The sequence below is a fragment of the Malaclemys terrapin genome, chromosome 5, assembly GCF_027887155.1.
Source record: "Malaclemys terrapin pileata isolate rMalTer1 chromosome 5, rMalTer1.hap1, whole genome shotgun sequence".
Lineage (NCBI taxonomy): Eukaryota > Metazoa > Chordata > Testudines > Emydidae > Malaclemys > Malaclemys terrapin.
In genome coordinates this window covers 30,763,316-30,777,782 of record NC_071509.1, presented here as the reverse complement: position 1 = coordinate 30,777,782, position 14,467 = coordinate 30,763,316, and the positions used below count along the sequence as shown (strand labels likewise).

Sequence of the window (14,467 nt, the reverse complement as noted above, 5' to 3'; positions counted from 1 at the left end):
ACACCTGGGAGCTCAGAGAGATCGGAGGGGGTTCCCGTTTGGAAAAGTCCTGGTCGCTTGGCTCACCCCTTTCAGTTGAGGCATTATCCTCAGAGGAGGGGGTGGGGATTTCAAGTGAGGATGCCAGAACGGGGAGGCCAGGATACAAAGGGGGAGGGGGCATAGGATCAGGGGCAGAAGGAATCACAGTCTGAGGACAGGATTTCTTAACAGGGGGACAGGATTTTCTAACAGGGGCACGGGCCATTAAGGTTTTAATAGTTTGTATTTTACACTTCTGTAACCATGGGGGAGGATTGGCTACGAGGTCCTGCCATATATCTATATAGGGATATTGGTCCCAATGCCCATCCCGGGTCACAATGCTATGTACTGCTTGTACAATTTCTGGCTTGAGTGTCCCCCCTTCGGGCCATTCCACCCCGAAGGTTGTCCACTCAAGAGTACAAAATCTTACAAGATTGTCTTTACATAATACAGTTCCATAATCAGCCTGGCGTCTAAACGCCTTCCAGTTTTCCAGCATACACCCCAGGGGCGTACTGGAGAAGGTGCTTTGTCCGGACCCCATTATGTTCTACCCAGGGGTTTGTTCAAGACAAAGATATCAAGGGGTTTTTAGGGATCTAGTTTTAACTCAGATATCCGCTGGGCCACGAGGTTCGGCTGACCCCCCTTGCAATCAAGATATCCTGGTCACCGGGTTTCCCCTCGCAGGAGTCTTGGGGCGGCTGAAGTCAGCTTAAGCCTCAGACCTATCAGCGGCACTCACTCATTTTACACAGATCCTTTAATCAGTTACAATCTTGGCTTCCAACACACCATCAAGAGGAGAAACAAGATTACCCCTCCCACAAACAAGAGCAATCCCTGAGGCTGCTCCAAGTCCCAATAGTTGTTAAGAACGGCCCATGAACTAGTGGAGTTAGTGACGTTACTCATTGGCCGTTATTTGCTTACCCTTTAACCAAAAACACAACAACAAGACATTTACAAAGCTACAATAATGTTAACATACCTTCCCGTATACAGGCTGCCTAGGGGATTTCCACTGTCCAACCCACACCTCGGGGGCGTTATTCCTCAAACCCAGGAGGTAAACGCACTTACCGCCCGAAGTGGCCGCGTCCGGCAGTCAGACTTCCCCTCCTTCTGAAGCCGTCTTGCTTCCGTGTCCTTCAGAGTTCTCTTTAGAGAGGACGCAGCCGCCCCGGCCGATTGTGACGATCCGAGGCCCGAGCAAACCAACCGCTCGAGGTGGCCACTCCTCGGAATCGCCCTCGGCCGTCGGTCAGTGCCCTCTACAGGGAGAGAAGTCCCTTCGTGGTCGCCATTTGTTAGCCAAATGGGCTCGTTTCCCCCTGGAGCTGCCCAATTACCCCAAGGAGGCACGGGAGTCTAGAAGACGGCTTCAAGTTCTTTATTGATCAGTCAGCTGAGCGGGTGTCCCCCTCGACTCATGCCAGAGGGAGGAGCACACCTTACAAGCGCAGAGCAGGCTTTTTTATACCCAGTAACAAATGACTTAACGTGCATACATTCTGCTGACCTATGGAATTTTTAAATTCCCTTTTAGGGGTATATAGAATACATCTGTTGGGGCCGTAAATAGGATACATTTGTTGAGCCTCTTTGATTGATTGTCTTGCTATATGTTCATATATGGGAAAGGGAGTTTATGGCCATGGGGAACAGCTGAAATAATAGGCGAGTATTTGGCCTTTGTTCTAACACTGGGAACACTTCACTGATATCAGTATGGGTTGGTCAGGGAAGGTGCCTGGCGCTTGCATCTTTAAGAACATAGGACTATTCAGAAAGCTGCAAGCAGGGATGTTCTTTCCTGGCCAACAGATTACCAATGGTGGTATTGAAATGTCAATAGCTATTCTGGGGGCGCCTAGCCTACCCCTTGCTGCTGGCTTATGAAGCTGTACATTTACCCCAAGAACAGACTCAGGGATTCCAGAATAGCCCTTCTATTTGTTATTTTCAGGTTCCCCAGATGCTGATTTATTAATCTGTTCCTGCAAGGTGAAAGGAGGGGAGCTGCCCTAGTGAAATTGCCAAGGTTTACCAAGAATCTCCCTATACCCTTCAGGAAACTCCTCAGAACAGACTAGATCTGTTTACCTGTGGGAGGACACTGATACAGCCCTCCACTCAAAGAATTGACATCCAGGCAGTACACTTTCCAAAACAAAGTATTTTCTTTATTTTACCAATTTTCCCTGATCCAATTAATCTAAACATAAATCAAAACATAAATCCATTAGCACACTCTTAGGGTCAGGTTAAAAGTACCTGAACCATAAACATATAGTTAAAGCAATACTAAGTGACTGTATTATGCATGTGGTGATCAGTCACCTGCAGTCACTGACAACAATCTTGTATCTAAGGCAAGTCTACACTACCGTGCTACATCAGCTTCACTGCTGTAATGCCTGGTATAGATGCACTGTGCCGATGGGAGAGCACTCTCTCGTCGGCATAATTACTCCACCTCAATGAGAGGCAGAAGCTATGTCGGTGGGAGTATCTCCTGCTGACATAGCGCAGTCTGGATAACATTTTAAGTCGATGTAACTTGCGTTTCTCAGGGGACTGTGTTTTTCACACCCCTGAGCAGCCTAAGTTATATCAACTTAAGCGGTAGTGTAGACAAGCCCTTAAACTTTATACATATAGAACAATGTAACGTTCATAACACAAACTCACATCTTTATTAACCCAAACATACATACACACATATTTATTAATCCTATTTTTATTCTACATTTACACTATAGCTAGCATGCTTATTCTCTGTAGGTGTCTCTTCTTCTGCTCTGTCAAGGTCCTTCTGCTCTGTCCCAGCAGTGCTGCTGCTGCTTCTCGCTGCTCCTGACCATTCGACTGACTGACAACCACACACTTTTGCCTGCTGACTGTCTGCCTTATGTTTGGTTATTTTTTCACTCCTTCCTTATCCTCCAATGAAATTTAGACCCTTTCTGATTGGTCTGTACTTAGTCCAATCACAACTGCTAAATCTAACTGTCAATCAAAGCTGTTACATAATAAGTCTTAGTATTATCATCTGTTTACTGTTATGGTCTGGTTACCCTCACCTAGTTTTGGAGAAGTATGCCTGACTGACCTCTCCCTGCAGTGCTGGAGTGACCTTTACTTAGCCAAAGTCTCATTTGTCTGCCTGCCAACATGCTAGCCATAGGGGAACCCAAAAACTGCTATTTCACTCTTCTTGGCTGTGTGCCAACATTTTACTCATACCAATTTACCAAAACTATTAAACTGTAAACAATTATCTCATCCCTTTTAATCTGTATCCAATTGTTAATTTATGCATCCTAATGCTAAGGCCTGCTGTTGCCACCCTATTTCTTACCAACCTAGTTAATTTTATTTTAGTTCGTCTCTTATTTTTCAGTTAATGGTGGCAAGTCAGTGTTTTCAGTGCTGTGCTTAGGAAACAGAATAGAGCAGCTCAAAATCTTTCATATCCGTGCACTTGCCTGCATAATATTTGTGAGGCAAAGGGAGAAAAGCTGTTGCCAAGTTGAGGGCAGAGATAGAGCAGCTGTCTGTTGAATTTGAACAGTCAGATGGAAGGGCCATTACAAGAGCTCAATGTGGAGCTATACAGGTGAGGGAGACTTTGAAAGAGCATTCTAACGGTCATCCACAGTAGTGTTTTCTGGGCCTGGAGATTTGAGTGCTGCTAAAAATCGCGTAGTGAGTGCTTGCTTTACATTTACCCTGTTTCCCCGAAAATAAGACAGTGTCTTATATTAATTTTTGCTCCCAAAGATGCGCTAGGTCTTATTTTCAGGGGATGTCTTATTTTTCAGAAATGAAAAATGCCTTATTATCGGTGGATGCCTTATTATCGGGGAGGTCTTATTATCGGGGGGATGCCTTATATTACAACGAGAGGCAAAACTGTAAGTAGGCCTTATTTTCGGAGGATGTCTTATTTTCGGGGAAACAGGGTATAAATGTGACTGGGTATTTTCCTGAACCAAGAATTATGTGGTGCTTGTTGTGCATTTACAAGTGCTCTTTGCTTTGGGTACTGTTGTGCATTCTGAAATATTAGTTGTGAACTAATAAAGGCAACTTCATTCTCCAAAAACAGAACTTTATTGAGTTGGAAAAACAGTATGCAAAAAAAAGGGCAATATAATACAATTTATTTAAAATATAATTTTATTTTATTTAAATTAACAGAGTGAAACTTTAAAATTAGGATTTAGTCATTGGCTACAAGTACAAAAACTGTTTTTTTCATGTCAGGGTAGGTAGAGCTGTGGTTTTCCTTGGTGTCCCGGGCATGGAGTGGTAAGGTAAGGGTGTGACCTGTGATACGATGTACGTAGTATGTTGCAGGGTATAGGGAGCAGTAACCATGGAGATCTCAAATATTTGCAGTGGATGGAAAGTCTGGGATTTTGGGACATATAGGTCAACCGGGGTCTACTCAAGCAACAAACCCAATGCTGTAGACACATTATTTCCTGTTGCATTTCCTTCTCCTTTCCTTCTGGAACTCTGAGCCTTTCACCTGTCCTCTCTGCCTTTCTTCATGCTGTCAGTCATATTGGGCTTCCAAGCCCTTTGTTCATGGTCTGATGCAGCACTGACTTGCAGGATCCCACAGACCGTATCCTCTCTAGTCCTATTCTCTCTCCTCATCAGGGTCAGATGTTCTGCAGGCATGGATAGGGCACCCTTAAGGCTGCCATACCAGAAGCTGCTGATAAAAACAGATAGATGTACCATTGGATTTAGAGTCAGAAAGAAAAGGGAAAGATTAGTTTCAAAACTCCCTTTCCATAGTCCCATAAATACTTCAGATAGGAAATGCTTATTGACGTTTCAGCATTGGACCACCTCAGTTCAGCACCGCTCTCCAGCCTCAGCCATGGTGGGTATGGCCCACCGTGGGAGAATTTTCTGTTGCATGAAGCTATAAAATTTCAGTCCCTATTCCATGCATACGAGCATGGGGTAATGGCACTGAATATTAGCACTGTTTTCCATAGGTAGTGGTGATTTTTAGCTGATATCTCACTCCTGAGGGTCACAATGGCACAGAGAACACAGCTGCTACTGGTGTCCTGAAGCCGGTGACCGCCTAACTCATCACAGAGCGGCATGGGAAAGCGTCCTACTGTGGTAGAGGAAATAAAGCAGCCGTCCCTAGAAAACTTCAGGAGAGAATTGCAGAGTACCTCCATGAAACTTTCACCAAGATCTCTCAGGAGACTAAAATGGACATACCTAGACACATAGTCGGAGTCCTGCGCAGCTTCCTTCTCATCTCCAGCCCCCCCCCCCCCCCCCCCCTGCAATCCAACGGGAATGAAAAACAGATGCTAACTCTACCTCTGCTTTGGTATCTCTGCCTCTTCTTGTATGAATAAAACAATGAAAAGTCTGTACCTTTCTCGTGATAACTAGCAACATCTTTAAATTTAAACTTTGTAAAGAAAAATGCATGCTCATCCATGCTCACCTGATGGGACTGGCTATACTGTGGCAGAGTCTCAAACAGGGCCTGGCTTGTGGCATGGCTCGAGTTCTCTGCTGCATCTTCTTCCTCCTCATTGTTCATGGCAATGGTCTCAGTCTCAAGCTCCTCTGAGGTATCCACAACTGTCTTTAGGATGCTGGTAGGATCTCTGCCAAATATGACATACAGTTCCTTGTAGAAGCTGCTGGTCTGCAGTGTAGCACCAGATCTATTGTTGCGCTTCCTGGCAAAATTCCTTCAATTTAATATGGCAGTGCTGCTGTTCCCTGTCATACCCCTTGCTGCACCCCTCATGCAATATGATCTTAGATGTCTGTGTTTGTATGGCTGGTCCTTAGCAGTTGTTGCACAGTCTCTTGTCCCTGCAGGCCCAGGAGATCTAATACTTCCTGTCTAGTCCAGCCAGAAGCACTTCTAGCACATGGAGCTGGCATGGTTGTTTGGGCCGTTGCACACAACGAGGGCAAGCTGGTAGGTGTGCTTGCCAATGTGAGCAATTAGGAAGTCACTTCAAAAACATGCAGGGAATTTTAAAGGGGATGGTGGCTTCCAGTCTCTGTAACCCCGGCAGTGGAGTATAAAATTGTGACTAGACTGGTCACTGCTGCAGGGAATGGGGCATTGTGGGACAACTGCTGGAGGACTGTTTGAGGTGACACAGGGCATGCAGTGTATACACTCGCACTGCGTCAATTTCAGTTGTCTCTGTGTTGTTCAGGGAAGTGATTGTAGCGTGTTGCTGCAATAGGGCACTTACGTTGGCCAAAGACAAATTGAAGCATAGACGTGCACAAATAGGTCGATGCAAAGCAACTTAGGTCAGCCTCTCTTTGTAATGTAGACCAGCCTAAGTCTATAGGGAATTTTTATGCCCTGTAAAAAAGCAACAGAGGGTCCTGTGGCACCTTTAAGACTAACAGAAGTATTGGGAGCATAAGCTTTCGTGGGTAAGAACCTCACTTCTTCAGATGCAAGTAATGGAAATTTCCAGAGGCAGGTGGTATAAATCAGTATGGAGATAACGAGGTTAGTTCAATCAGGGAGGGTGAGGTGCTCTGCTAGCAGTTGAGGTGTGAACACCAAGGGAGGAGAAACTGCTTCTGTAGTTGGATAGCCATTCACAGTCTTTGTTTAATCCTGATCTGATGGTGTCAAATTTGCAAATGAACTGGAGCTCAGCAGTTTCTCTTTGGAGTCTGGTCCTGAAGTTTTTTTGCTGTAAGATGGCTACCTTTACATCTGCTATTCTGTGGCCAGGGAGGTTGAAGTGTTCTCCTACAGGATTTTGTATATTGCCATTCCTGATATCTGGCTTGTCTCCATTTATCCTCTTGCGTAGTGACTGTCCAGTTTGGACAAAAAAAAGTGTTGAGTACTACTACATGCCATCAAAACAGAAGTTACTGTGAATGTTTGTACCACATTTAAAAAAACCAAAAACTGCTCTTATCATTGCCATATCAGATCTATGTGCCATTGAGAGGTCTAGGTTTCTTCAAATGGTCTCAAGTATGTCTGATTTGTGATGATAATTTTTGTGCATTGAATTAGTCGGTCATGTATTTATGAACATTTTAATATGGGTATCAGCCAAGATTTTAATAAAGCATGAAGAACAAACTGTCAGTGTCCCTGAGAAGGAAAATGTTAAATATTTGAAAGCTTTCAGTAACACTACATTTGTTTTAGAAATTTCTTAAAGACTAAGGCCAGGTCTACACTACAAGCTTTTGCTAGCATACCTGTGCCTGTCAAGGGTGTGATGAGGTGTGATCTCTCACTGACCTAGCTGTGCTGCCAAAAGTACTTAGTGTAGATGCAGTTATACCAGCAAAACTGCACTTTGCAAATATAGCTTATTTTACTCAGGGGCTGGAATAAGCCATACAGATAAAATCAGAGTTGCCTGAATAAACTGTATCCACACTAGGAGTTAATGTTTGATATGTCTTCTGTACAGGTTTTACTTGTTTTTATGTTTTCCTCTGTGCAGACCTTTCATTGCTGAGGTTCATCAGTGCTGAACTAACAAGAGGTTACTTCCTTGAACATAATGAAGCAAAATACACGGAACGGCGAGAGAGAGTATACACATGTATGCGAATACCAAGAGAATTGGAAAAGGTGAAGTATTCTTAAGATGTTTATTTTGGTTTACACATTCAAACTATGGCTGTCATGTTAAGGTATTTAGAGTCATTTAATTCTTCAAAACAAATTTTTAAATTGAGCTTTGTTTATAAACCCCAGTTGTGGTGGTAGTTAATTTATTATTTTGTGATCAAACTTGCTGCTCCTCCTCCTCCCTCTGATTCCAACTTGCAGTCCGTGGGTGGTGGTCACATGCTGATGATATCATTAGCAGAAGCTAGAAGGCAATTGAATTAACCTAATTGCAAGTCCCAAGCATCAACAAATGAAACAAAATTCATCTGCTACTTGCAATCAGAAAATGAAAGCAGGTATTGGAGAAAATGCATTTGATCCCAAAATTCACTTCTGCTTTTACAGTAAAACACCAGTGTCTTTTTTTTTTTTTTTTTTAAGCCCTTCCTAATCTAAAAGCATATTGGGGTGAAAATGATACCAGCTCTTTAAAAGTATGGCACTGTGGCTGGATACGCCATTAATAACAATGTAGTTGAATTTTCATGAGGTCTGCCCCCACTTGCCCCTCCCCCCCCCCCCAAATCTTCACAATTGATAGTCTGGGGCCTATGGAAAAAAATGTTTGGCCAAATTTAAAATAAATTAGGGCAAAGGATTCCTGATCTGATATAAGGGTGTGTTCAGAAAGTCTTCAAACTGTTTTGTCACTCTGTAGCCTCCCCTCCTCCCCCCCAAAAAAGAGTAAGGTAAATTTAATTCACTGAAGTCATCTAATTAGCATCTGCTGCATGCGATCAAATTTTAGTTTATAATTTTTTAAATAGCAAGATCAGAACCTGCTGCAGTAACTATGGCTTGCAGGCAGCCCCAGGCACCAAGTTGGGAAGCAGGTGACAGCTAAGGGAAGAGGTTGTTTACTCTCCAAATCTCCTGCACAGAGTGTAGAAAAAAGGAAGTTTTGCTGGGTTCCTGCTTTCTCAACTTCCTTTTGAGTGTTTGCTCCTGAGCACCCCTCATAGGTAGAGAGGAGTAGCAGAAGAGATTGAGGGCCATTCTTTTTCTTCTTGTGCGTCTCCCAAGATCTGCTAGAGTGAAATAATGACATCCCAAGAATGAAAATTGAGCAGTTGAAGGGAAATCTTTATTTGTCCAACTGTACAAAATTCTGTTTTCATATTTCTGTTGGCCCCTATTTACTACCAGTGACTGACAAATATTTAAATAAATGAAATTTGGTTAAAGATTCAGCGCTCAAATCTCTTCATCTAAATTGTTGGAGTTCACAATAAATATTCCTGAGATCACCTGGATGTCCTCTAGAAAAAACAGGGCATACCAAACTTGACATATTTTTTAAAAATCTTTTATATATCATAAACAAAAAAAGGGCAGAATTCCAGTTTTTCTAAAGTTCTTTGCAGATCACCTAGAAGATGAAACTAAAATTCAGTTTACATATCAGTAACTTAAGGGTAAAAGTTCTTAGAATAGTGGTTAGCAACAACCTTAAAAAGCAAAGAAATACTGTGCTAAGATTAAACTTAAAAGAAACCCAAACATGCAAAAGTATGAGCATAAGTGTGTAAACTGCCTGTTTAACCATGCCAGTCTCCCTTATTCCCTTACTGTTTCCTTTTTTAGCTACTTAGTAAGGTGATGTTTTTGGACTAATGACATCAGCACCTTTTAATACTGATCTCCTCATTACCCACTATATTTCTGTGATCACTCATTTGCCTTAAGCAAAGCTATATTATATATGGAGAAGAAAGCTATATATTTCTCTCCAAGTCTAGGTTAAACTGTGATGTCTCTTAGCAGCTGGCTTTTCTCTCCTGGGATTCTTGTGATGCTGGAACAGTATGTAGTTCCATTTCATTTTTAAGTTAGGTCATAGTCTTGAATTACACATGAGCATAATTACATTTAGAGACATTCTCAGATATTATTCATACAGCCAAGAGTGAACAGTGAAGACGTAAACAACTCACATTAGGAAAGTGACTGGGGGAGAGAATACTGTTGCTCCCTTCCAACAGCCAGAGAGAGCTGAGGGGTGAGGAGGATTTAAAGTTTGACCAGGAAAAAAGAGAAAGCACTGCGTATATCTACACAGTCTGTGACGACAGACTTGCTTCTGGTAGGGCTTGTGCTAGCCCTCTGAAAATAGCTTTGTAGGTGGTGTTTTGAAGTTGTAGATTTGGCTTTGAAGCCTAGGGAGGGGGTTGCCTACCGGTGGTCAACTCCCCAACTCCATGGACAACACGAGCACTCAATACTAGGTCTACATAGGCCCTGATGCCCCTCTACTTGTCAGCAGTAGGCCAGTGGGAGGAACGTTTGTGGGGGTGTGGCAGGGCCTGGGCTAGCCTCCTTGGGGACTGTGGAGGGAGCACCATCCAGCCCCGCTCTGCTCCAGTCCAGTCACGGCCCCAGCTCCTAGCCACAGCTCTGCTCCCGCCCCCAGCTGTGGCTCCAGCTTTGCCCCCTGGTGCCCGGCCGCAGTTCCATACCCAGCTACGGCCCCAGCCTCAGCCCTCAAAAGTGACGAAGAACAGTACACCCCAACTTACCAGTTACACCTCAAATCACTGTTCCATTTAACACACTTTTCTTAGATACATTTATAGTAAAAACAAGTAAAAGCTTATTTAGCAAAATATAGAGATTCAAGTGGTAGCCAGTAGAAGTATTGAAAACAAATGGTTACATATAACATAAAATTATAACATGCATTTTAGAACCTAGACTTACTTAATTAGATATTTTCATGCCTTACAGAGCAATGCTCACCCAAAGTCCATCCAGTATTTTACAGCCAGGTTTGGCTGTGATCTTCCATTCATGAGAGAAGTCATGCTGTCAGTTTGCCTCCTTAGTGAAAGACCTAGATATAACCAAACAATCCATTATCATTGATAAGTAGGACACCCCCCTGCTGGTTGTTTTTTCACATGTACTCCTTTTGGGTAGATTTTGCAATATCTTAGGGTACGTCTTTACTACCCGCCGTATCGGCGGGTAGCAATCGATTTATCCAGGATCGATATAGCACGTCTCGTTAAGACGCGCTATATCGATCCCCAAACGCGCTCACCGTCGACTCCGGAACTCCACCAGAGCGAGCGGCGGTAGCGCAGTCGATGGGGGAGCCGCAGTCGTCGATCCCGCGCCGTGTGGACCCCAGGTAATTCGATCTAAGATACTTCAACTTCAGCTACGCTATTTGCGTAGCTGAAGTTGCGTATCTTAGATCGATCCCCCTCCCCCAGTGTAGACCAGCCCTTAGGCCGTGTCTACACTATCACTGGCGATGGCCTGTAGGATAAGTGTAGCCATGGAGCCTTTTGCCTCTGCCAAAGTCTTTCCCTGTGGCAGGAAAGGCTCCAGCAGCAGGGAGGCAGCAGAACATTGTGCTGCTAAAAATAGCAGGGTAGGCAGGAAGGCACGGCTTGGGCAAATAAAGAGCCATGTAGGTTATGTACTCGGGTATATACCCACCCCCTTCAGTTCAGTGTCTTTTCTCGCGTAAGTTGTGCCTTGTCCTATATGCCGCTATTTATACTCGTGCTGGGGAGGGCGGGGGGCGGGGTGAGGAGGTACCTGTATACGTGCTCTACACACAGCTGAAAGAAACAGTGTAGCTCTATCCTTAATAAGCATCTGATTCAGAATGCAAATAGTCATATGTTGGGACACATAATACACAATGACCAAACAGGAAGAGAAGACCCCTGAAGAAAGGAATCTGTCCAAGACATGTCACCTCCTGGTTTCCTGCCATAAGAACATACTTTTTGGTATAGATATATAACTTCTTAAATACTATTCATAGCTAGGTTGGGCTATTATGGTAGAAACCTCACATGTCACCCTTTAGTAAATAATTATGCATATATAAAACCCACAGTATCCCTGTAAAATTCCATATGCCCCCTGCACCCTTTACCAGTTGGTGCCAAAAGGTTCCTGGGTCACAACACCGCAGAATATTAACCTTTTTTTGCAATTGCATCACATTGTTGATTCCTATTCAATTTGTGAACCACTTTATCCCCCAGATCTTTTTCAGCAGTACTCCCACCTAGCCAGTTATTCCCCATCTTGTAATTATGCTTTTGCTTTTTCCTTCAAAAGTGTAGAATGTTCTCCATTACATTTTATCTCATTGAATTCAGACCAATTCTCTAATTTGTGAAGGTTATTTTGAATTGTAACGCTGTCCTCCAAAGTCCTTGGAATCCCTCCCAACTTGGTGTCGTCAGCAAATATTATAAGCATACTCTCTACTCCATTATTCAAGTCATTAATGAAAATATTGACTGGTATCAGACCCAAGACTGACCCTTGCGAGACTCCACTAGATATGCCTTCCCAGTTTGACAGCAAACCATTGATAACTACTCTGAGTATGGTCTTTCAACCAGATGTGCATCCACCTTATAGTAATTTCAACAAGACCACGTTTCCCTAGTTTGCTCATGAGAATGTTATGTGGGCCTGTGTCCAAAGCCTTACTAAAAGCAAGATATATCAAGTCTACCACTCCTCTCCTCCTCTCCCCCATCTATAGATCATTAACTCTATCAAAGAAGGAAATAAGCTTGGTTTGGCACAATTTGTTCTTGACGTGACAAATCCATTCTGGCTATTCTGTATAACCCTATTATCCTCTAGGTGCTTACAAATTTATTGTTTAATAATTTGCTTCAGTATCTTTCCAGGTATCAATGTTAGGCATACTGGCCTATAATTCCCTTGTTCTTCTTTTCCTCTTTTTAAAGATAGGTACTATGTTTGCCCATCTCCAGTCCTCTGGAACTTCACCCATCCTCCAGGAATTCTTGAAGATAATTTATAACAGTTTTGAGATCACTTCAGCTAGTTCCTTAAGTACTCTAGGATGAATTTCATCATGCCGTGCCAACGTGAATGCATCTAACTTATCTAAATATTCTTTAACCCGTTCTTTCCCTATTTTGGCTTTTGTTCCTTCTCCCTTGTTATTTATATTCATTTTGTTGAGTACCTGGTCACCATAACTTTTTTAGTGGAGACTGAAGTAAAACAGGCATTAAACATCTCAGCCTTCTTGATGTAATCAGTTGTTAGCTCTTCTTCCCTGATAAGTAAAGGACCCATACTTTACTTCATCTTTCTCTTGCTTTTAGTGTATTAAAAAAGTTTTGTCATTGCCTTTAATGTCAACTGCTGGGTGTAACTCATTTTGTGCCTTAGCCTTTCTGATTTTGTCCCCATGTTCTTGTGCTAATTTTTTGTACTCCTGAGCAATTTGTCCATGTTTCCGCTATTTGTAGGAATCCTTTTTGATTTTCAGGTCATTAAAGAGCTACTTATGGAGCCATATTGGCCTCTTATTATTCTTATCTTTCCTTCGCATCAGAATAGTTTGCAGTTGTGCCTTTTATATTCTCCTTGAGAAACTGCCTGCTCTTCTAAATTCCTTTATGACACATCATTACCTAGAACTTTTGTCTCCTGAACTTTCCTTGTTTAACAGTGACTACAATTCTAACTTGTCCGTCGGTAAGAGAGAGGGAATGAGAGGGATGCAGGACAAGAAGTTAGAAGGTATTGGGATAAGCCTTTATCTCATTAACGGGTCATGCCTTGAGTGGACCGTGCAGTCATGTGCCTTCAAAGTCCTGGTTCCATGTGCAAAGGAGGGGTGAGAAATCCCCTTTCTCCTTGTGTTCTTACCAGCTGTTTCTGCTCTTTCACAATGGTGCTAAAGTAGTCAGCAATGAGTTTGTTCTGCTCCTACTAGCATCTTTACATGAACACCTTGTTCATTAACAAAGGAATGAACATGTGCTAGTCCAGGGAGCATTTTAAGATGACCCAAACTGTTGGGGACTGGAGAAGGGGGGAGGGGAAAGACTGGGTGGATTGGTTAAAATTAGTGTTACCTCAGCTGTGACCAAACTTTGTCCTTTGTTCCTCAGGCTGTGGGGTTTGGGAGGCTATAGAAGTAACACACTAGGGGTATGTCTACACCTAGAACACTACAGTGATGTAGATAATCCACCTCCCCGAGAGGTGGTAGCTAGGTCAACAGAAGAATGTGGAGCAATGTAGTTATGTTGACCTAATTTTCTAGTGTAGACCATGAGTAAGTCTGCAGAGAAAAGGAAGTATCTTACTTTGAGCATCTGAAGAAACAAGGCTGACTGGTTCTGAAGGGAGCAGTCTCCAGCGCTTAGTTGGAAAGGGAGTAGCTGCAATGCAGTTGTCAAATACTTGCCAACATTTGAAAGCTAAAAATAGATACATTTGGAGAGAAATATGGATTCATCTCTCAATTTTATTGAAATTCCACTGACCAAGGAAAATAGGAAACAATTTGCAAAAAATGAATTGTCCCTTCTAAATGGGGCTACTTGCTATTTATGAAAATGAGGAGAAGTGAAGGACTATCCCAGAAGATGCCTTTGTGCAAAAAAAAATATATATATATGCGGGGGGGGAGGGCATTAGAAAGAATTCAGACAGAAAATAAGGAGAGACCGATAGAAAGGAGACAATACCAACACAGGAAGTAGATGACACAAAAATCTAGAGACAGACATGACCAACTTCAATTTAGGAGAAGGGAGAGAGTGGATTTTTGTGAATTACCTGACGAGGTCCCCTCTTATCCTTAAAGAGGTGAGGTGGAAGGGACAGTTCTCTTCCCCTCTCTTTCATCATTGAGAGGGAAACTAAATATCGGAATGCTCTCGGACTAATAATATGTATTCGGGATTTGCAGTAAACCATTCATAGTTGCCGTTTTCCCCCTATATTTTCTTTTTAAAT

At 42.9% G+C, this 14,467-nt stretch overlaps 1 protein-coding gene across 4 annotated transcripts in view; it reads left to right on the top strand.

Annotated features, from left to right (window-relative positions):
* Window positions 1-14,467, top strand: part of TAPT1 (transmembrane anterior posterior transformation 1) — a 104,001-nt gene that overhangs the window by 13,890 nt on the left and 75,644 nt on the right. For 2 of the 4 annotated variants that reach the window (XM_054029335.1, XM_054029336.1), the window contains exon 2: window positions 7,533-7,663. In XM_054029335.1, coding sequence (XP_053885310.1) covers window positions 7,533-7,663 — 131 coding nt within the window. Of the gene's footprint in view, window positions 1-3,854; window positions 3,948-7,532; window positions 7,664-14,467 lie in introns of those variants that run through there. The other 2 variants (XM_054029337.1, XM_054029338.1) reach the window with 2 other exon arrangements.